This window comes from Neodiprion virginianus, chromosome 4 (genome assembly GCF_021901495.1).
Source record: "Neodiprion virginianus isolate iyNeoVirg1 chromosome 4, iyNeoVirg1.1, whole genome shotgun sequence".
Classification (NCBI taxonomy): Eukaryota; Metazoa; Arthropoda; class Insecta; order Hymenoptera; family Diprionidae; genus Neodiprion; species Neodiprion virginianus.
The window spans coordinates 36,560,308-36,585,269 of NC_060880.1; the positions used below are offsets into that span (position 1 = coordinate 36,560,308).

General features: G+C 38.9%; 1 protein-coding gene across 1 annotated transcript; it reads left to right on the forward strand.

Moving 5' to 3' along the window:
- The first annotated feature begins 9,506 nt into the window (after positions 1-9,506).
- LOC124302790 (odorant receptor 46a-like) lies at positions 9,507-21,207 on the forward strand. Its single transcript, XM_046759351.1, has 5 exons — positions 9,507-9,744; positions 10,633-10,732; positions 10,846-10,950; positions 12,686-12,844; positions 21,094-21,207. Exons 1-5 carry the CDS (start codon positions 9,614-9,616, stop codon positions 21,148-21,150), a joined length of 552 nt encoding a protein of 183 aa, XP_046615307.1. The 5' UTR covers positions 9,507-9,613; the 3' UTR covers positions 21,151-21,207.
- Positions 21,208-24,962: the final 3,755 nt, after the last annotated feature.

The following is a 24,962-nucleotide window of genomic DNA, read 5'->3' on the forward strand; positions in this document are numbered from 1 at the left end:
GCCCCCTTTCGGAATTTCGGATGTCCAGGGGTTCCAGGGCCTCTACTTTACCAACAATTTGTCCTGAATGTGACATAACTAGCATTAGAAATAAAATAATTAAATATCTGGTCGTTTGGTTCATTGATAACGTCTTTATTGGACGCGAAATTTCACCTGATTGCGAGCTATTGTTAGGCGAACCGGAGGTCCGAATCCACCAATTAGCCCGTTGTTTGGCTAATTTTTCATTATTCTGTTCAGTTTCTCTTCTAACTTTCCGGTACCCTGTTGCTGATAGTTTCTTCGGACGCATTTTAACCGAATGCCGCATACGTGCGAGACGGTACACATCGAAGAACGTACTGGATTACCAGTTTTTGGTTATTGAGCATTGGGTAGCGCGTATACAAATCGGGTAATCATTATAAGGATACAGGAATCACACGGAACAACCTTGGTGATATTCATTCGAACTCTAAACTAGCGCTGATGCTCAGCTGAATTGTGAAGTCTGGTGATCCCCGGATTGCGATCGAAGAATCCAATCGCAAAGTTCTTCGAAGGAAACCAATTCGCAATATTGGATGAAATACTTGTACACGTGTGAACTGAAAAATTCCAACGATCAGCCAATTGCACCACTTGGCCAATTGTGCTCTGCGGCAGCACGTTTGGCACGTATGTAGCAATGACGATAATAATGGTAACAATAACGACAACGAAAATGATCGTGATAATGATAGTGTTAATGAACAGGATAGCTCACCTTCGGTCATTTTATTGGGGCATGACCACCTTGGATACTTATGGAATATCTTGTTTCAATTTTTCTGCCGTTCTTCAAAAATCATCAAAAAATTTTTCGTACCATTTTCTTAGCTCACTCAAATGGTCGATGTGTTGTTATCACCTGCACCTTCGCAAGTTATAAGCTTATTTAAAGATTAAAAATTATTCGAAATCGATATTAAGAATCTTTTATAAACTATGAGTAGTAGAGTGAAAATTTTAATTTATTCATAAATATATCCACACATGAGCCGTCATTAGGTTTAAAATTAATTCATTCATCCATTCCACAATTCATTCATTCCAGGTGTACATGGTTTAAAACAGTGTATATGGTTAAAACTGGTGGATATGCTTGAGATTATAAATAATTGTCAATAACCGTCTTTCGTCAAGGCACTATATTTGTATGTGTATTGCACTTTTATTATTTTTCGTTCTATATCGTCTCGTTTCAAATTTGGGCTTGGGTTTTGGAGTGTTTAATTTTTAATTTAATAGGTATGTCCTCGTAGTTTAGATTTACTTTATTATTTTTAAATGGTCGATTTTGGATCGATTACGAGTCCTTTTCAGAGAGGAAAACCTCCGCACCTCCTTCCTCCTGGAGAGACGTAGACCAAGCCTCCTAATTTTCTCCTTAAATTTGCGACCAGGTGCCCCACTCCCTGGGTCTAACCTCATCCGATCGTGCCGTGTACAATGAGCGGTTATATTTGAATCATTACAAAGTCATTAGAATCGTTGATAGCATTCAATTTCTCCCGTAGAGCCAAGGCGTAACGGAATCCGTTTTACATAGCCAGTGGATAGGCAAATCGCCTAGAGTGCATAGCTCGGTATTGCTTATGATGCAAAGGGCCAATGATCCAACTATAATCTGAGTCGACGGCCTGCTCCCTGCCTTGAACCTGGAAACGTTTGGAGTTGTACGTAAATGACGAGCCTGTAGTATAATTTTCACTTTTTCACAACCTAGCTTAACCTTCGGATTTTCGTTTTTTTTGTTTCAGGGGTTATCTACCAGTTTCTCGTACATCGCAACGCTGCTCGCCATTTTCGACGAGTGAATATGGAAGCAGATAATCCGCAGGATCGCAATGCTTTTGTTGCATCAAGATATGTACACCATCTTCCGCGTATGCGCCAGTCCGTCTAGTGATTTACACCCAGCAGCCAGGCGACGAAAATTTGATTCGTCCGTTGTTCCCCTTTTTCACTTTACGTGATTAAATCGTTATACCTAATATGAGATATAATGCGAAAAGCAAACAAATCAAGTTTTTAACGAGGTATTGCTCATTGAGACTTTGGAATCTGGCAGGTGTATTGTGGAGATCTTTTTCAGTGAAACATAATAGGTATATGAAAGATCAAATGCAACTTTGGTTCGTGTGATCGCAATAGCTGGAACGTAGAATACACTGGAAACCATAGAATAAACGAATAATCAGAACCACTATAAAGAGCGTCAAGTGTAGTAGAAATCTTGGTAAATTTTGCAGCAAATTTCATCCAGACTTCGCCCACATCACACACGTTTGTGCACAAATCCTTCGAATACTTTTATAAAAGTGGCTGATCGGCCGAATCGTTGCAGATCGTGAGACCCCGGTGAAACGGTTGCGACGGTCATACTCGTGTTCCGCGACGAATAAATGACCCAGTACGTGTAAGAAATGTCGGTGTGTAACAATCGGAGATTATATAATGTTTCGAAAGAGTCGAGAATATAAGATATATAATTCTACAGTTTGCGTAATGTATTATAAAATGATGAGAAAGGCGACTCCAATTTTTCAGAATCATTCGAAAATCTTGAAGGTTTACAACCTCGTCTACATTCTAATCGATGAAAATCACCAAAGCGCTCCAGAAACTTGAAAGACAAACGATCGAATTCATCAGAAAGCGAATTGCAATTAAGTAAAACAGAAGATACAGTAATTGTGAATTGATCAAAACCTGTTCTATTATGTAAACTTCGTTTTTGAAGAAAAAAACCATTAGAACGTGATCTCAGATTACAAGCATACTCCGAATACACTGAGGCAGTTGAGCACGAGTACACCATTTCATTGGGTTACTTGTAACCAGCGTGACTTATTGTTAGTTGGAACCGTGGCAACGTCTCAACAAAATGTAAACGATATTATTCGATGTCGCGTTCAATATTCGCGGAGTCAAATCGCCGCCAAGACACTGTAGGCGAAGCTTTCTACAAGTTATCACGTCGCTGCTCTTCGGGCACCGATAACATTTTGATCTAGGTCTTAATCGAAAGTTTCGAATCTTTGTCGATTAGGAAGATCTTCCGATACGCGATATTGAACGGCGTCGAAGAATTACGGAGAAGTCGATGGCTGCTATTCCCTTCGAGCTCCTGCGGCGTCCATTTGTCGTGAGACTTCTTCGAGTATCTCAACGGATTCGATTTGGTCGGACATCGTTTCGTATCGTTACATTATTCTTAGTCACTCTTTTTCTTCACATTGTGATTGAATGTGCAATTTGACAGCAAAGCTCTCATGTTATTCTGTAAAGTTGTATCCCCGTGAATAATGTGTCCACGTATGACGTTACGTCCGACGAATCTTTTTGAGTCGCTGCATTCATGTGTAAAATAAAAGCAACAAATCAATCTGATAAATTATCAAGTCCGTAAGTATCTCGTAACATATAATTGAATGTACATTAATCAGCGAACAATTTATCAATAAGCTTCAACTTCGCAGCTCCCGTGTTCCCACACAAGTGCGAATTCCAGTCAGCTCTGCAATTGAGCCGAGTAATTCCAAGTTTCCCAATCAACCGTTGATGACAACGACTGTATGTGACACGAGACTGAAAGGGTACAACCATAACCATATTCAACGTAGCAGAATGAGCCGATGGTTTTCCAGATGTGTGGTTCCGTTGATTCTCGAGAAGTATAAGAACTCGATGGGTGGTAGGTCGAAGTTGACGAGAGAAAAAATTTTCTATTTTTTCAAACATCCATGCCGTTGTTAAACTTGTAGGGATCTCCTCGCGGTTAAAGATAGTGCGTCGGCTCGTACGCGTTCATGTTTTTATTGTACTTGGTGCGATCGACGACCGCTGATCTTGACCCAAAAAGGATATAACTTATCGAGCGACAACGGCCACCCTAACAAGTTCGTACTGTCATATGAAAAAAACATAGAGTACGAAGAATGTCGTACGGGACTGCGAAAACGTTGGACCTTGCGAAGAAAATTGAGAAACGTAGCGTGAGGAAAGACACGTGTCGAGACATGAGTTGACAGGGTCCGCATCAATACGGAATAATTTTAATAACGTAAGTGCTGGGACGTAACGCAATGCTGTTGATGGAGACAGCGTCTCTCGATATCAAATCAATACTGAATCTCTGGACGTTGAAAATGATAGTATAAATTTCACTTTCCCAGAAGTAAATCTGGTACATGATTCGAGGATGCTATCAAATAATGATGATTTGTGTAAATAAGTTCATCTCCCTGCCTTTTGTCTTGTCAATAATGAATTTTGAGAAGAAAATTTTCACGAAAAATTAAAATACATTCAACTTGATGAAATATTTCGATTTTTCATACGGTTGTTAGACTCTGATGTGGAACATCGGTTCAAAATTCGAAATAGGTACGCCAAAATTACGCACCGCGGAAGGTGAAGTCGATCTGATATTTCATGTGCCTTTTTCCCTCTCTTTTTCACCATTTTTTTCCCGTATTCAGGCCAACACCGAGTCTCCTGTCATACGAAGGCCGAGCTCATTTTAACCTTTGGGCTTCGACTGGGACTTCCGTGTTTTCCGTACGGAATACGGTAAGTGCACCAGTTACTGACCCTGTCCCAATTATTGACCTTTATTAATTGTATCTGTTTAATCCTTGGATCTAAAGTTACCAAAAAATGAATTTCTACTGTGTAACTCTCTAGCAATTGGTCTTAGTCATCGAGAAGTTCGCAATTTCTACCGCCAATTTATAATTTTGGAGAATAAAGGGTTCGGTAGTTGGGTCCAAACGTGTTGATAACTGGTACGCTTACCATAATGTGTTGTGGTTATCTCCTTAAGGAAGTCTAAACGGCAACTTTTTACTCTTCAAATTCTCATTATCTCGGTGATCAATAATCAATTGTCAAAACGGGACGCCACGGATATCGTATTGTCAGTTCCTGATATTGCGAAAACTCGACTCCTTCAAAGTCATTCGAAAATCGCGAAATAGTCGATTTTTTCTTCGTCTTTCGGTATGACGACGTTACTAACTTCAACTTCTATTATATCCTCTTGTCACGTTTGATGTTTCAAAGTGCAAAAATTCGTCCGTAATGCGGCAGAATTAACACAGACAATCATTTTTCCCGCATTATTAAGTGTTGTAATCGACCTGTCATCCAGACGAGTCACACTCGCATGTGTATATTGGCTAATCATTTATCGCCGTTGTGGTTAAAAACAAGGCGTGACTTAACGGTTACGTTGCGTACAATGTATCCTTGGCTTCAAGTCTGCGAACCAGAAGGCCCCCTCCGCATACTTGTTTCAGCCAATAGTTAGCCAGGAATCGCCGAGTTCTACCTCGTTGGAATCATACGGCTTTTAGCTGCGTGCCGTTCTGTCGACGGACTGCGCAAAACACGAAGCAGATATTTCTTACGATCAGCGTAGATCGAAACGGCAAGTAAGATTCATTGCCTTCTCATTGTCGGAGAAGGAAAGAACGGAGTAGCAGACCTTGAGTTTCATTTTTCTCAAACATTTACTGTGAAATGAAATTACTGTACGAGCGATGGATCTTGGAGTATTCTGACTGAATTTCGTAAACCCTGAATAACGAGTAAGTAGCTGGTGAATATTTGAACAAAAAATATTCACGTTGATCTTCATAAAAAATGTCTAATGGGCGTCAATCGTGGTACATGGAATCATTGTAAAGTTCAATAATGTGTTCATGAATATTACTCATGAAATCTCCATCATTTTATTTTTCGAATGTTGCAACGAAGTTGCATCCGTTCGTTGAAAAACAAAACCAGTTGTTCGACGTATATGATTCTTTAACTCACGCATCGTTAGTTTGGCATTCTATGAAATCCTTCTCACCGCATAATTTACAAATTGACAAAGTTTTTTAAAATCCGTGAATCTGAATCCTCCTCTCTGCTAAAACATTCAATGCATTACCATTCTTCAGTCGCACGGCACTTGGGATATTCTCGTGGAATACATCACAGACGCTCAACCTGACCACAATTATGACAATCCAGTTTCCGATTCTTCTCATAGCACTTCGAGTCAACATTCATTCGTGTGCACTTGTCGTTGTTAGTGAAGCTTGTTTTGGCTACTATTCTGCGGTGTGCTGTCGAAGTTCCGAATTGTGAAATCTCCGACAGGTTGAAGTTCCGGAAATCTTACAAGCGAATTGTCTCTGCCACAATTATTTAGTGTACGAATTCGATTTTTTTTGGCCTTGGTACGTATTTTTAAACACGCTCGTTGTTGACTGTTTTATAGCCGTCGGAAAACAACTCCACATCTTGATGGGAAATTTTCTCCTCGGTTTTTTCTATGTTAAATTTGAAAAGGATACCTCAACCTGCAATTCCGTTTCTGAGAAAGTTTCGGACGAAATTTGTGCGCCCAAGGATTCAATTTTTGACGGAGAAAGACATGTTTTAGAAACAAAGCTGCGAATCAATAACTAGGGGGTTTCAGAGAAAATTTCTGGAGGGTAAAAGGTTGCACGGGTTCATATTGGAAAAGTTTTAACGTGTAAAATTGTCCAAATATAAAGAACTTCGTATTTAAAAACGAGGCATGATTATTACTGTACGTGATCAAGGCATGTCATATCTAATCATCGTTAAAAAATGAATGTATCCATGATTGTGGGCTGGTCGGCGAAAATGCAATTATTTATTTACAACAAAAATCTCATACTGATGAGGTGAGAGACGCGATTGACTATTTTCTTTTTTAATGAGTAAAGAATCAAGTGCAAAAGCTTCAAGTTTCTTTTCTTCAATATTCTATTTTGAGTCTAATAGTTTTCGAAACACAACAATTTAACTGACAAATTTGTAATTGAAAAAGGTATAAGTTTTCATTAGAGGATTATCTATTCTCTGCTTTCAATCAAATCAACAGAATTACGGATGAGCGTTACGTTCGGAAATAATATTCCTTTTCGAGTATTCTTTGTAATCAATCAAAACGTGAAAGTTGAAGCACTACTTCTCGCGCTGCACATTCGTTGATAAAAGTATCCAAATAAAAAGTTTACAATGCATGCTTTCCAGTTCGCTCACTATATTCGTCAATATGTCGACATTTGATGATTAATTATCAGTAGAAAATTAGACGTCGTAAATATGCATTTTTGAACCTCACGCACAACCCGCAATGTATTTCAACAAGGCGCGATTCTGTCATACCTAGCAATAATTTAGGAATTTATTTCACATTATTTGTTCAATTTCACCCTATAATTTCTATCCGATTGTATGGAATCTCTGATTAATTTTCTTCGTGTTCTTCGCTGATTCATTTGATCGTCAAATGTAATAATCATACGATTCTATTTCTTTAACCCGGCGACGTCACAGCTTCAACTTCATTCTCGCATTTCGTTTCGTATACTACGTTAACAGAGATAACCGAAACACAAAAAACCTCGCAAAGTTACTCAAACGTCGGCATAACGGTTGTAAAGTTTTCGTAAAATTTTGTCACTTCTCGTGTTGTGTGGGTCCACACGTACCGAAATCGGCTGACGATGACCCGTATCCTCGCAATATTTTCACGAAGGTAATTTTAACAAGAGTTCTCAACTTACGTCGATGCCACTTCATTTCGACGATGATTTACGATAGACAGCTCGCATTTTCATACGATATCACCGATTAAGTATTCCCTGAGTTCTCACTTGTACCGACGCTTGGCGCCCATTACTTACGACATGCACCGGTATCCATTAGCTCACGTCAAGTCTATTTGACAATTGGAACAGACTAATCCATCGGTGGCTCCTCACCAACCAAAGAAGAATTTGAAATCCACAGAAAGTTCGACAGAAAGAAGAACTTACGAAGATGTACTTGTCGCTAGAGACGACGATTCGCTTAATAAAAATATTGTCAAGACCAATGTTCGGTTGGCCGTTGCCTCTTGGCACTGAGCGTATCATCACCCTGAAACGTCAGATTTGGAGGGTCTTATCGACGGCTCATATAATAATTATAGTTCTAGCACTGATATTCAATATTTACCGCAACAGAGAGGACCGCTTCAACATGTTCTCATGCATGACAGAGTCGACAGCATTCCTTGCTACGATGGCATTTATCTTCATCTGTCATATCGACGAAGAACGCCTTCGAGTTGAGTATAAACGGCTCTTCATTGCCCTATTAATCTGTGGTCAAAGAAAATGAGTTACAGGCCGATGTTTAATTTTCTGACAGTGAACGTGCATGATAAATTCCACGCGGAGGGAAATTCCGTCTCACAGTTATGGTCGATGCAAATTATAACAACTTTTAAATCTTTCGCTGTACGTAGTACAAACTGACTGGATATTTTTACTGCAGCAATTTATGTGACTGATGTGACTTTACGGTATTTTGTCCATTCTGCCTTAGAGGGTCTCGGGATTTCGAGCTTTCGAACCTTTGTTCGGTCGCTACTGATAAATTCGGATTCGCCAACTTTCGAAAAAGGCCCGATTCTGACATTTGAAAAGTCGACTTTTTGATGGTTAGATATTTTCGCAACTCAATATTTTTCCCTTCGTGATATTGCCCATTCTCGAATCGTGATAAAAAAAAACAAATCTGTCGGTATAAGTTTAATCGTAGGTACATTTTTCCGTTCTCAACTTTTATTTTTCTACAAGTCACCTTCTCGTATTTATGGTCTTCATAGAATTTTGACTATCGTTAGTTTAACTTTCGGGGTTTCGTCCCGTCGACTCTTTGGACTTTCGCATTTCTGTACACCACCCATCACCAAGTACTTGGAAACATTTGGGTCTTTGCAAAGATAGTCGCCACATATTCGGTGAATTTCCATCCTGCCTGTCTTTTTTATGCCCAAGCAGTCTCCGAATTTCTCAACTTACGATACGCAGAAGTGTCCACGTCTTATAGACACGTCAAAGTTGCACAAACTGATTGTCGGTTCTGTAATTCATGTTCTGAAAATAGCCGTTGCGTCGGATGAAAACTGTGCAAGTTTGGTACGGATGCATAATGTTTCAGATGATTCGATGGAATTTTCCAATCTACTTGTCGCAATATCAGTGAAGTGTCTCACATGACGAATACATGAAACTACTCATAATTCAATTATTTGCAGACTCGCGCACTGAGTGATTGTACGCACAAATTACCTATTATAATGCCGTGTTAAATTATTTACGAAAATACGGGGCTTATGGAAAATTACTGGTTGAAAACTGTACGCATATTTCCCAAACTTGCCGTCAAAAGTCGCATTTTACATTCTTTGTCACGGTAACAAAACAGTGTTTTCATTTCAAAAACTTTTTACCAGGCATTGATAACCGAAATGACGACGTTCGTGAGAAATGCTACGGATCAAGAATTAGCTGTGATTCGGTTCTACATGAGAAAGTGTTCATTACTCCATACAATGGTTATCATAATCGTCGGTCTCGGTATGTGTATGTACTTTTTGTCACCCATTGTACTACCTCAGCCCTTACCGCTCAAGACCGCATACCCGTTTTCAACGGAGCCATTTTGGATTTGGGCTCTTCTGTACGGCACACATGTTCTCACTATTCTCCAAGTTGCATCCGCATTGTGTATGAGCCTGATCTTCGTTGTTTTAACCTGGTTCGCCGCTGCCAGATTTGATATCCTGAACACGGAAATCGAAAGGGCAAGCAACCTGAATGAAGTCAACAGATGTGTTCGACATCACCAAGAATCGCTAAAGTATGATTAATTCGTGTTCGTGTCAATTTCAATTTTTTCATGCACCTTTCACAAGAATAAATGGGGCATTCCATACCATTCCGACCTGGGCCTGACCCTTGAGCTCTCGAATTGGTCTCGTGATTATTCACGTGATTGTTCTCACGTTGAAAAGCGTTCAGTTTTCAAAAAATATTTTTTCGACTCGACTGGAATTTTCTACAATTTTTTAGAACGATTTTATTCATCGACGCAATTTGACGATCTAACAAAATTCCAATAGATCGAGTGTCGTGTATAATAAAATTTCACCATCGCCTATTTTCCATGTTCGAATTTTCGGGAAAAACAACATTTGTAACAACAAATGCATCAATTGTCCTCTTGTGCCAAGGTACTTGACTAATACGACTCGGGCAAATGGAACATTGCGAAATATGGTCGTTTGGAAGCATCCTCTTTTCTTTTGCCCTCTGAAATATTTTTGGCAGGTGCATGAAACCTCGAGAAACATTCATTCGTGAGTTTGATAATTTTTTCGTAAAAAATAAAAAAGTCGCAGATCTCCAGCATTTACATTCCAAGGCCGATTAGCTTTCCCTGAATTTTGCAGTAGAGCATCAATGTACGCCCTAACATGAAAAGCCTGTTTTCCAACATTTCCCTGCTTCGCAGTTTTATTTTCTGCGGGGAAATACACAGTTTAGTTTTTGCGAAACAAACGTTCAGCTTGTCTTTTCGGTTTAGTCGTATAGCAGGTGAAATGAGGAATCATGGGCAATTCAAATGATCCATGTCGCGTTGAAAGAAAAATGTTGTCAACTCTTTTGTTACTACGCCACCAGCTTGAAAATGTTGATATTTCCTAGAAAATTAAATGGGTTTAGTTAACGTTTTTACAATTTCCAGGTTTGCGAGCAGACTGTCGGAGACTGTGGGTCGTACAGCTTTAGCGGTGGCCGCATCGAACTTCGCTGCAGTTATGTTTGGAGGAGTCGTGATCACTTTCGTAAGATTGATTTGTAACGGATAAAAGTAATATGGTTCGAAACGTTGGGTGCCTATTATCCGTGCAATCAGTCAAAATTTTTCAATTTTATTTTGCATTTCATGTCAATACAGAGGCAATTCTACTCACTTGATTTCGTCAAGGTGGTGGTCATCGAGATGGTATCCGTGGTCCATCTTTTTTTGTACGCCTGGCCAGCGGACTACATGGCTCAGTTGGTAAATGACTTCAGATTTGCTTGTCGAGTTTTTCTAATCACGTCTGGCAAGACTTCAGTTTTGTAATGCTCGTGATTTTCGAACTGACCGAAATCGTACGTCAGCAATCGTTATAAATGAAATGATTGAAGCTCAACAGTAGATTGTCCATAGCGGAGGCAAAGAAGGTCTTTTTACGCCGAGGGTAAGTTTGCGATGTGAGTCTCAGACGAGCGTCTGCGCCTGTTGAACACAAATTTTCAAGAAAGACTATTCTGCGTTACCTACGTCGACAACTAGGCTACTTTGTAGTTTTCATGACCACCAGTGCTTGAAAGTCAACTATCAAGTAGTGACGCTTATTAAAAGTACCAGTGTTCTTGTTTTTGAGAGAAGGTGGCACGGAAAATAGGATTTGTAGCGTGAGCGCATACGGCGTGTCACATGAATGTATCTCCGGTGAGAAATATGTAGAATTGAAGTCCGATCTCCATCGAAACGTTGGTGATTAACATGATTAAATGGTGTTGAACTTTCAACATCCACAGAAGGTGGCCGAATAAAACGCAGAGGATTCATATGATCGTACGCCGTTTAATACTGCAGCTTAACAAATGCAGGTTAACGTTTTGGTACGCACATGGCAAACATTTTGCTCGGCATCTTTGGTGCTTGGCGAAGTAGGAGTAAACGAAAAATGTCTCACCCTTCGTTTCGAGAAGTTTCGCGAGCACAAACTTTCACGAAAATTTAATAAAATATCCTCACCTTCTCTCCAGGGTTAATGTTATTAGGCTCTAAGTGAGCGTGAAGGTGTCGAATGACTGTATTAAAGCCCGGATCAATTTTTGATCATTCCTTTGCAATATGACACGAAATGTTCTCGTTCAAAAGCTATATTTGCGAAGGCAAGAAGTTGTCACGGTACCGGAAGTTTGCTCGTTGCAAAGTCATTAGAGTTGAGTATAATGTTGGATGTGTACAAATATATCGTCAGTCATTCAACAATAGTGTCCACAGTCAGGGTCAACATGAAAATATCAGAGAATTTGACATTGGTCATGGATATCATGAAAATGTCAGAAACTTATGTCAACGGTGAGGCATTTTTTCGATTTTATTCCGAAGGATGAAAGCTTGTATCAATATCCGACGCGATAGCCTCCACCGTTGATACATTTACGGTGATTTGACCAATGAACGTGAACATACATGTGAGTCGTTACACATCGGAGAACGTACCGGATTACCAGTATTTGGTTATTGAGCATTAGGTAGCGCGAATACGAAGCGAGTAATCAGCACAAGGATACAGGAATCACGCGGAACAACCTTGGTAATATTCATTTAAACTCTAAACTGGCGCTGATGCTCAGCAGAATTGTGAAGTCTGGTGATCCCCGGATTGCGATCGAAAAATCCAATTGCAAAGTTCTTCGAAGGAAACCAATTCGCAATATTGGATGAAATACTTGTACACGTGTGAACTGAAAAATTCCAACGATCAGCCAATTGCACAACTTGGCCAATTGTGCTCTGCGGCAGCACGTTTGGCACGTATGTAGCAATGACGATAATAATGGTAACAATAACGACAACGAAAATGATCGTGATAATGATAGTGATAATAAACAGGATAGCTCACCTTCGGTCATTTTATCGGGGCATGACCACCTTGGATACTTATGGAATATCTTGTTTCAATTTTTCTTCATTCAACATTATAATCGATGATTAATTTCAATTTCCCCCGAAGAGTCAACGAGTATCGGAATCCGTTTTACATGGCCAGTGGCTAGGCAAATCGCCTAAGATGCAACGCTCGGTATTGATTATGATGCAAAGGGCCAATGATCCAGTCATAATCAAAGTCGACGGCCTGCTTCCTGCCTTGAACCTGGAAACGTTTGGAGTTGTACGTACATGACGAGCCTGTGGTATAATTTTAACTTTTTCACAAACTAGCTCAACCTTCTGATATTCATTCTTTATTCCAGGGGTTATCAACCGCTTTCTCGTATATCGCAACGCTTCTCGCTATTTTCGGCGAGTGAATACGGAAGCAGATAATCCGCAGGATCGCAACGATTTTGTTGCATCACGACACGTACCCAATTTTCTGTATATCCGCTGGTCTAGTAATTCAAACCCAGCAGTCGGGCATCAAAAATTTCATTCGTCTGTGATTCTCCGATTTCATTTCACATGACGAGGTGATCATACCCACCTAGTCTGAGGTATAAGAGGAAAAGCAGACGGTTCAAATTTTTCATTCGTCTTCGAATTGCTTGGTGAAAATTTGGAGAATAGTCGGTGTATTGTAACGATACTTTTCAATAAAACATAACAGGAACGTGAAATATCGAATGTAACTTGGTCTCACGTGATTACAGTAGTTGGTACGCATCAACCTTATGAAGAATGAATAACTGTAACAATCATAAATGGTGCCAGGTGTGGCAAAAAACGTCCGTACATTTTGAATGTATCGCCAAAAATGGATGTTCTTTCATGTTTCGCCAATTCGCGAGCATCGATATCATTTCGTGAACATAAGATCATAATATATGAGAAGCTACCAAAGACGAATCGGTGATCAACAACAATAGATTTTCTCACCAAAGGTTCTGAAAAAAATACAATCACATGTTTATATATAAATCATTCTGCGTATTAACAAACAAGAAAGAATTTTTTTATCAAACGTTCCCGGAATGACGGTATCTCATGACATGTTCTCCATAAAGAGCTCTCAACCCCTTGTGCCACGAATTACGAAGAAGATGAAATAAAAATGTTACATTTACTCAAATAATTTGACAGTTTGCACTCAATCTAGAAAACAAAAAAGAAAAATACCTTGCGATACACGAAAAAATATGTAATTAGTATTCAAAGTTGGTTTTGAACAAAATCTTTCAATATACTGAAAAAATATTACAAACAAACATGGTTTCGTATGTAATAAAGGGTTAACTAACGTAATTCTAAATTCTAAGCATGTTTCTCTTTAATGTTATAGACGTATCAACCCATCTAGCAACGATCCAAGCCAGTTTGCAAGAAGATTGCTTCAAAAGATATTTCCATCCGTGAATTCCAAGTCGGAATTTGCGTCCTTCGTGATTTTCTGCTATATGTCCGGTTCAAATAATAATAACCATAAAACCAGGACGATATTTCTATTGGAGCATGACTCACATTCGGTGCAACCCGACAGATTATTGAAGAAACTCGACAGCGTGAAATATACCGAAATTAGTTACACATCACGTACGAACATCAATTGGCCGATCACTGGTAAAAACGTTATGCTGTCGAAATTTTCATCGGGTCGCAAATTTGATGTGTTATTAGGCGTACATATAAGGATAGGAAAATCGGTCAATCTTCCTTCTTTTACGCCTTTCCAATTACCAGAAACTTGAAGATATAATCGTCACCGCAGGCGACTTACACTTATGTGGAAGGTGTGGAGATCTCCGAACTCGAAATGCCTGGAGTGTGAAATTCCACACTCGAAAATTCTCCTGACTAACATTGAATTTCACAGGTATGATCATAACAATTTTCTGTTTGCTTTTCCTGCTTGATTAGATGTATAAAAAAGCGATAGACGATGCAAAAGATCTAGATTTGCAGGAACCCAAATTACCGCGCGTCCGTAGAGCCCCAAAACGTTTGGAGAAAGCTCAAGTGCACGTGTTTAAGACACCTGAATAATACAACCGAAAAATTTTCTACGAGATTCTTGACCAAGTCATTACTTCGTTGCAATTTAGATATCGTTCAGAAACAATGCGATTTTTGAATACTTGCGAAGACTTTGTCACTGCCAGAACAAAGAATGTAGCAGAAGTTGTTGAATTTTACAAAGACGATTTTGATGGAGACATGCCGCAACGCCATCGCGAAATGTTTCTCGACTTAATTGAAACTCGAAATTTGAAAGTCCGTAATTTGAAAGATGTCGTCACATTTTTTAAAGAACATAAATCTGCAGCCGACATTCTTACGTGATTTTCGAAATTCATTAGAATTCCGCTAACAATTCCTGCATCATCTTGCACTGCGGAGAGGTCCTTTTCCGCTCTCCGTCGACTAAAAACGTATCTCAGGTCAACCATGCTGCAGTACCGTTTGAACAGCGTTGCGATTCTCCATATACATGGAGAAATCGCAGGAAATCTGAGCATCCATAAAATGATTGATGAATTTATATTGAAAAACCTTGTCAGAAGTTCTACCTTTGCAATAAAGAAATAAGACCCAAAAAATAGTATTCGACTTCTCTTCCCCCCCGCCGGCGTGCCGCAGCTCCACACTAGAAATTATGAGAAGTCGCCGGCGCTGATAAGGGGCCATACTTAAATTACGTAACAAACGTAAGGGAGGGGAGGGGTCAGACTCGATTGTTACACTTTGTTACGATACGGGGGAGGGGGTCTTTTGATGCTTGTACGTAATTTTTTGAATTAAATGTAAAATTTTTTGATAATTAATAAAAAAATTCAAACTGAATTCCCGCGCCAGATTCTGTTATAGCCAAACCTTTAACATTTTGAAACTAGCGCGCTGCGGTAGCTCTTGGCATTAGATCACTCAACTTACAGTAATTAAAACACTTAATAATTAATTAATAATTAATAAATAAAAGAATAATGAAAAATACAAATGATTTTAATGAAATTTTATGCTATTTCGTTATTTGATTCCGAAAAATTACGTACAATTTGGGACGGGGGGAGGGGGGGTTGACATTTTGTTATGATCTGATACACAGGGGGGGGAGGGGTTGAAAAGTTCTTCAAATTCCGTTACGTAATTTAAGTACGGCCCCTAATCGTCATGTTCTAACGGGCCAGATGTTTCCTTAGATCGTATCGCGTCCTTGGCATCAAGAGCCTCGCCTGTATTGCCCTGATCATGGCCTGTCTGTCAGGCGTTCTTCAGAGTCGACAAGTTTAAAAAGCGGTCAATCAGATCGGCGAATGATAATTTTCTCACTTTACGCACCCTCGCCACCTGTTACTTTGAAGAATAATATCAGGGCTGCAAAATTAACGCCGTGCTGGGAAATAAGTGATCGATACGTAAATTATGAGTTCCGCTTCGTTGTCGAGTTTCACTCAAACCTTGGCGTAAAGTTCTCATAATCTCAATATGGGAAGAAATTTGCTGCTGGTGCATTTGTAGTTAAAAATGAAACGTCAAGTATCTTACAAGTTATTATACAATGTCGACGAAACCAGTATACTGTATTATATTCAGATTCAACTTTGTTCTATTGTACCGATTGGCCTTTTTAGTTGTCATTGTACTAATTAAATCATTTCAGTGACTCGATTTGTTTGTGATAAAGACTGTCGCATGTAAGAATACGACGAATGGCAGGTATAAAGTAGCAACAGACCGAATCTCAGCAAAAAGCTCATCGCTTTTTTTGATTATGCACTAAGAAAAATTTCATTTGTTACAGTAACTAGAAAAATTCTGTGAAACAGGTATCGTTGAAAAAAAAAACTGTTTGAATATTGCCGGAATCACGAAAAACGAGGTACGCCTAACCATTTTGCGCTATCGTCGCTCCTTTTTTGGTTATTGCAACTCAAAATAAGTTTGTCCGGTTTACTTTACTTTTTTAGCCAAACTAGGCTTCAACGTCAATTTATCGTTGCACAAGCGTTAAATTTTCGCGACAGTTGCAAGAAGATATAGTAACAGTGATCGCAATGAGAAAGAATAGTAACGTTCACTGGACTCTCCGGTAACAGCTAGAAATCTAATTTTCTTTCTCTACCTAGAACTATATTTCTCGATCTGATGAATAAGAATTCTCGACCTCGTATGTAATATATTATAGAGTCTTGGTGATCGGTCAATTAAGAAAACGTAATTTTAGTTAACGTTTCGACCCGGATATGGGCCCTCCTCAGAACGATTTATTTAAATTTTGTTGTTATTTAAATTTAAGTTTTGTTGGAAAAAATTCAAAAGACCTAAAACTTGTTTTTGATACCGGTAAGGATAAGATCCCCATAGGCAAACGTTCAAATGTAGTGTATAAAATACCATGTAAGGACTGTAATCAAGTCTACATAGGTCAAACGGGTCGACATCTCAACACCAGAATTAGGGAACACCAACGTAACATACATGAGACAGATGAACGGCACACAGCTCTAACGAAACATAGGATTGATAAACAACACACATTCAATTACGACAACACAAACATCCTTTGTGAAGAACAAAATTATTACAGAAGATTGCTTTTAGAAATGTGCAACATTGTAGGTCATACCAATACGGTTAACCTCAGACAAGACGTTGAACATTTAAGCAATATTTACAAACCTCTAATCTCTGCCCACACAACAAATATTGTTTAACCTAAACTAATTTTTTTTTATTTTTTTAAAAAAAATTATTTAGTCTCCATTTACAGTTCTTTCTACATAACCTTTCGTACCAAATATTTATTGTTCTTTCTGTATAATGTTTATAATATGTTCACCTTCACTCTGGATTATTTTGTTTTCCCCCATCAGTCGTTATTCACCTGTTGACCCAAGTGGTTCAACCAACAATATTTCGTTAGACATGTAGAACTTAATTATAAAGAGCTTACCTCCACCTAATTGACACCTGTGAATTAATTTCATTGCTAATTGACCTTCTTTAATAACCTTTTAACACTATGACATATTGACTGTGAAAAAACATAGTTCTTTAATCTTTTTTAAATAAATGACTACCAACCTTTAACTCCTACAAAAACAACTGGAAGATTGACATTGTCTACCGTCACTCAAAAGAACACTGTTTCCGCCAATTGTAATTGTGAATTCGACTACATCTTATTACACTTACTTAACTCATAAGGTAAATAACACCAAAAAACATCCTTATCACAATTAATCATAAGGTTCTTACTATCAACAATATTTAATAGCTCTAAGAATATTACATCTACAATATTTATGTCCGATTACTACTAGTACCATTATTTATATTATAAAATCCTATTTTTCTTTTCTTTTTTGTTTTTTGACAGTTTTTTAAATAAATCGTTCTGAGGAGGGCCCATATCCGGGTCGAAACGTTAACTAAAATTACGTTTTCTTAATTGACCGATCACCAAGACTCTATAATATATATATTTCTCGATTGTGGTAGAAAATAAAAATAGTTAAGGACTGAGCGATAACCGGAACTAAAAGTTTTTCTCAGTACACATTATTCGACGTTATAATAATTCCTTGTACCAAAATTGACGCCCATTCGATATTGTATACGAAAATCACAAGAAAAGAATTTGGTTTTTCAAAATGTTCGAAAACTACTAAACCAATCACAGCCAAGTCTAGTCAGGTCTAAGTCTGAAAGAGGTGCGTCGATTAAGACCAAGTTCGTCAAAATCTAACTACTCGTTCTCGAGATATCGTCGGACAAAAAATTGATCACGCACGTACATACACACTGTAACCAATACTTCTTTATTTAAACTTTAACTTTAAGATAAAGTGCGAGGGTTAAAGATAGGTTACCCTACGGCGCAGTTACTAACCTGAATAATTAGATATTGAGAGATGATGAGAGAGAAAGATATGATCGTTGGGCGCCAGACGCACATATGCGTCAGAAAATAGATAATTAGAAGAAAGGATATAGATGAAGACAAGATCAGGTTCTACGACGGTTTTGCACAGCTTGCTCAGTAGAGGCAAGATAATGGCAGAGGGGAGGGGTTGAATCCAACAGATAAAATGAGAGACAGGTGAAGCAGAAACAGTATCAGGCATATTGACCAAGAAGCAATAAATATTAATAACAAGCGAATAACTGAAGAGATTCAGATACAGTTAAGATATGTGAGACGATTAGTTTACAGACAGAGAAAAGTTAAGCGAGAGATTTGACAAATAATAGAACGTTTTCAGCATAAAGGAGAGATGTGCGTAGGCTCGCGATACTATTATTCGAGGTAACAATTAATACGGTTTTATCATAAGTCTATCTAGCACTAACAATGCGTAAGTAAGAGTCAACCAGTCGCGAAGTTACTTGCAATGAGAAATCGAAAGGGATAAGATAAGAAATAGAAAAGAATAAGATACGAGCCCACGTGGCTCGCGCAGCACAACTGCAAGAATAGAATAGAATAGAACAAATTTCATCATACTAGGGTAGCGAACCCAAAAGTATAAATTAACAGCCCAATAATTCCAGAATCTCGTGGCCGAGACCAACGTAGATTTCTGGTATGCCGAAGTCCTACATGACGGTACGCAGAGGTCGGAGGGGGGTGCTCGGGACGAGTGAGCCCGCGTGGATTCGACGGAGCGTAGCTTCAATTGGGCCGCGAAGCATGGAGGAACACCCAACTTCAGGGCGCGGAACACAAAAAGACCGAGGAAATAGTGCCGGCGTTAGGGGACCTTAAGCCATTTAAGTTGCTCATAGTAGGGCGTAATATGTTCGCATTTGCGCACGTTAAAAACGAAGCGAACGCAGGCATTAAGAGCTCGTTGTAGGCGGATATCTTCAACAACCGTAATGTCCAACAGGAGGAGTGAGCAATAGTCAAATATTGGAAAAATCAGCGCTGATACGAGAAGCCGTCTTAGACTATAAGTGAGTGCCTGACCATTAGCCTTCAGTTGGTACAGCGTTTTATATACGCGGTTTAGAATGCTCGTGACTTGATCTCGCCAGTTGAGAGATGGCGTGATTGTAATGCCTAAGTTTTTAACTACATTGACCAACGGGATGTGAGAACCCTGCACATTTATTTCTGGAAGCTGGGCTGGTCGCAGCGTGTTAATAATTCGAGCCGAACCTAAAAGCATCGCTTGCGTTTTGGCCGGATTCAAGCGCAAAAGGTTTTGATCTGCCCAGCCACAGATTCGAGCAATATCCTCATTAATACGAGCGACGCATTCGTCAATTCGATCGGGAGAGCAATGAGCAAATATTTGCAGATCGTCTGCATATTTAACGATCGAGCAGTGCTTAACGACATTGTTGACATCGGTTGCATATAGAGAGAAAAGCACTGGCCCCAGCACCGACCCTTGTGGTACACCAGATGTAACCGGGAGATAGTTAGATAAGCCCTGGGTTGTGCGAACTGCCTGACGACGACCTGTAAGATAGGACCAAATCCACTGTAGCACTGAGCAAGAAAGGTTGAAAGCTGCGAGTTTGTCAATGAGTTCAGCGTGACCAACGGTATCGAATGCCTTTGAGAAATCGAACAGGACGAGAATCGTGACCTCGCGACGATCGGTTGCATGACGCACAGCATCCAGTACCCTGACAAGAGCGGCTTGGGTGGAGCCACCCGTGACAAAACCATACTGGTGTTGGTCGATAAGAGCAGAGTTTCGAAGATATTTTATTAGATCGTCGAGCACGATTCTCTTCAGAATTTTTGAGAGCTGACATAGTAAAGAGATAGGTCTGAAATCTGACGGTGTAGACGGGTTTCGAACTTTAGCAACAGGGGTGATATAGGAAGATTTCCACGGAGAAGGAAACACGGAGGTCATCAAGGAGCAATTGAATATGTCGAGAATTAATGGAAAGAGAGGGAGTGTACAATGCCGCAGGAGAAACCCAGAAAAACCATCTGGACCAGACACATGCGTGTCGGCCAGAGAAATGTGACGTTTGAGAGTGTCTGGCGTGATGTGTCCGAGGAAAAACTGTCTGTCGTCAAAAGTTCTCCTTGTTTGACGAAGCGAAACAGGCATAACCGACCCTGTATTGAATACAGAACAGAAGTATGTGTTGAGTTCTTCAGGTGGAAAGGTAATTACAGGATGGGACCTGTTCGCGATTACTCCTAGACGTCGAAGCTCTGACCATAAACTTTTAGGTTCAGTAATACCCGCGATTCGTTGCAGATAGTAATCCGCTTTGGTACGCATTAATAATGCTCGCGCCCGTTGTCTTAGATCTTTGTACACAAGATGCACGGCTGCACATTGAGTACGACGCCATTTTGCGCGGGCACGATCACACGATGACAGTAATTGACGGAGTTCAGGGGACATCCAGGAAACGTTTGGAGTTGGACGCATATGACGAGCCCGTAGTATAATTTTCACTTTTTCACAACCTAGCTTAACCTTCGGATTTTCGTTTTTTTTGTTTCAGGGGTTATCTACCAGTTTCTCGTACATCGCAACGCTGCTCGCCATTTTCGACGAGTGAATATGGAAGCAGATAATCCGCAGGATCGCAATGCTTTTGTTGCATCAAGATATGTACACCATCTTCCGCGTATGCGCCAGTCCGTCTAGTGATTTACACCCAGCAGCCAGGCGACGAGAATTTGATTCGTCCGTTGTTCCCCTTTTTCACTTTACGTGATTAAATCGTTATACCTAATATGAGATATAATGCGAAAAGCAAACAAATCAAGTTTTTAAGGAGGTATTGCTCATTGAGACTTTGGAATCTGGCAGGTGTATTGTGGAGATCTTTTTCAGTAAAACATAGTAGGTATATGAAAGATCGAATGCAACTTTGGTTCGTGTGATCGCAATAGCTGGAACGTAGAATACACTGGAAATCATAGAATAAACGAATAATCGAAACCACTATAAAGAGCGTCAAGTGTAGTAGAAATCTTGGTGAATTTTGCAGCAAATTTCAACCAGACTTCGCCCACATCACACACGTTTGTGCACAAATCCTTCGAATACTTTTATAAAAGTGGCTGATCGGCCGAATCGTTGCAGATCGTGAGACCCGGGTGAAACGGTTGCGTCGGTCATACTCGTGTTCCGCGACGACTAAATGACCCAGTACGTGTAAGAAATGTCGGTGTGTAACAATCGGAGATTATATAATGTTTCGAAAGAGTCGAGAATATAAGATGTATAATCCCAATAAGAACAGGACCGTCAATCAAACGTTAAAAATCCGTTTCAACAGTATATATTTGGTATAGGTATAAAAAATAGTCGTTTCTTATATACGGTTCTTAAACAAACGTATCATGTACGTTCCAGGAATACGTATATTGTAGGTGTATTTTTGCTCAACAAATATTACTCGTATAATACTATTCCAAAGAACACACTTATTAAATGTTTATTTTATCGCAATTAAATTCCGTCTTATCAACGTAGATAATACCCGATTTAAACGAATAGTCAGCGTAAGTCGACAAACGTCTTTTACTTGTATCAAGTTAACAAATAAACTACGTTTCCGTGTGAGGAATATAAATCGTGGTTTCTGAGACAATCGATAAACGTTGAAGGAAAGTAAACTTTATACCGGTCACAAACGTTTATTCGATGCGTTTAATAGCGTTTTGGGAAGTCCAACGTCAAATCCGTGATCAGTGCGACTTAAAAACCCTTTGATACCGTATCCCATGAGAATCTGAGGAGTTTTGGATTTTAGACCTCCGCCATACTGAATCTGCCACTACATTTTTTGCAAATCTAGCCTGACGTTCGTTATCAGCAAGCCAAACAACTTTTAGTTACCAATTTTCCCCGAAACCCGTTTATTTAACGAATTTTTTGAATTTTTTATTATATTTTATATATTTTTTTTTAGAACCAACTACTCCAGAGAATGTAAAGGAGTGAATGTATTATATTAAATTCATAGTTATATGCTAGCTGGTTTTTTTTATAATTTTTTTTCATTCTTCTTATTCATCTTTCAAAGTTATGAAATCTCCATCCTCTTATAATAGGTGTTTCAAATTTTGTTATATTTTATAAGATTTTTCTTATTTTTTTTTTGGATATTAAAAGGTTGAGGTTTTTTTTCAAGTTTTTAATTTATATACTTCAGATACGTTCTGGTCGAAAACTTGCGAAAAAATTTTGATTGCGTTTTTCGTCATTGTATCTAGGCACTTTTTTTTTAGGACATAGGTCCTAAAGATGACGAAAAGGTATCTTGACGAAGTCGTCTTTTCGGCAAGGCGAAATGATGTCTAATAGATGTCTTTCAAAAGACGACTAATCGTAGTTGACTCAACGACGTCTATTTGAAATTGTCTAATGGACATAATAATTATAGTCGACTGAAAGATGTCTATTCCAGGATGACTTTTGTCAACTTGACGAGAAGCTGTCTAAAAGACGTCTTTCAGAAGATAAGTCAGCTAGCGCCAACGCCGCCAACTGCAGCGTGTGGTTAAGCAAAGATTGCAAGATGGCTGCTTGATAACTCGTTATACGAAGTGCGCGTGATTGATGTGCACGTGATTTCGTGAGCTGGAGAAAAAGTATGTTAGATTATTATAAAACTAGTTGAACATATGATTAAATAACTTTTGTTCATTATTCAATATCCGATATGTGATTATCGAGTGCTACATATAATCAATTGATGCATGTAGGGTATGATCTATCAAATCCACATAACCTCTTCTCATTTCTATTATGTCGGTTGAAAAAAGTTTTCAGATACAATTACCCGAAAAGAATTAAATATTGCCGACTAGGGAACAGATATCGGTATCACCTGAAATCTGAACGTGCAACATAATTTTATATTTTGTTTCGATCTCTGCTGTGATATGTATTAATTAGATAGGTTGATTAATTTAGAGTTTATAAGGTGAGATGTTTTGATGTGATACATGTTTAGATATAAGGTTGATTTGAGTTTACATCTGAAATTTAATCTTTTGAATAATATTATAGAATGCGTCCAAGTTCTATGCTGGATAATAAAATCTGTATCTGACTAATTTTGGTTGACGACATTTATTTCACATTTACCGAAAACACATAATCGCATAAAAGGCGACGAAACAACGTCTTTTAGCCATGCCTAAAAAACATTTTATAGATTTGGCTACAAGATGTCTTCTAGGCATGGCTAAAAGACGTTAAAAAGTAGGTCATAAGACATCTCTTCGTCATCTTTTAGGTGACTTAACGCTTTCGCTAAAAGACGACTTGTCGAAAAATTTGTTATCTTTCAGACATCTTTCAGACAACTTTGAGCTGTCTGGGTAATGTAAAGTAAGGAATCACATAAGTTTCATTCAAAATTTCATAATATATGAGCTATCGTATCTCAGAAAAAAGAACAACAAACATACGTAGAAAGTTGTTTTTATGACTTACAATAGTACACTGATAATAAATTGAAGAATGTTGGAAACCGATGTATTATACTTATGTGTATTGAATCGAATGATGTTTTCCGAGCCGACATTCTCTTCCAGTTTGAAAATCCAGACAGTGCCATGACACTGGCCTGGGACCAAACAGTCCATTGAGTTGTTATACAATGATGTGTATTTTTTTCGCTACAAAATCATCCCCTTGATTATTAGAAATTTGAAAACCGTTTTCAGTACTAATAATTTCGACACTCGTGATGATACTGCACAGATTAGAGTATTAGGATTCGATTCTGCTCCCGACTATGGCGCTGCTGTCGTTGAACGGGCAAATAATGATCAAATAAGTAAAATCTATCCGGATCGTGAACGTCCGTGAAGATTCGGCAACGCTTTTGGGTTCAACAGGCCGTTGACGGCGGGCCTCGGTAGTGAGCAAGGTGCGATGGAGGGGGGGCGCTGTACGCGATTGCCTCACGTGCTCTCAATGAATTTTTTTGGAATAACAGGAAACAAATAGTATGTTTTCCGAAATAATTAGAATTACAGTTGGTTGAAAACCATGTTTGGAACAGATTTTTTTTCTTTTTTTTCTAGCGTGTACGTAGTGCCTGGCGCGTTCGAAATACTCGACCGTTATTTGCAAAATTATTGTTGAGAAAAACAATCGGTGAATAAAAAATACATTGTCTCAATGCTGAAAATAGGCATTTCTATTGAAGTTTCAAGAAGAGACATTTTCTTTGTCTTGTTCGCGGGAATTCGTTAGTTTGTACAGTAATGCGTCGAATAGACGCATATTAAACGATACCTCGTGGAAAAAATGGTTTATTTCACGTCTATTCAACGGCCTTGATGTCGATTCCGCGATATATTAACATGGACGATGAATTTCTTTGGAATAACAGGAAACAAATAG

Excerpts from the sequence above, each read along its gene's own strand:
- LOC124302790 (XM_046759351.1), top strand. The coding sequence starts at position 9,614 with ATGAGCCTGATCTTCGTTGTTTTAACCTGGTTCGCCGCTGCCAGATTT. Across the intron at positions 10,733-10,845 it reads GAGGAGTCGTGATCACTTTC|AGGCAATTCTACTCACTTGA; the intron begins GTAAGATTGATT and ends ATGTCAATACAG. Across the intron at positions 10,951-12,685 it reads CGGACTACATGGCTCAGTTG|AGTCAACGAGTATCGGAATC; the intron begins GTAAATGACTTC and ends TTTCCCCCGAAG.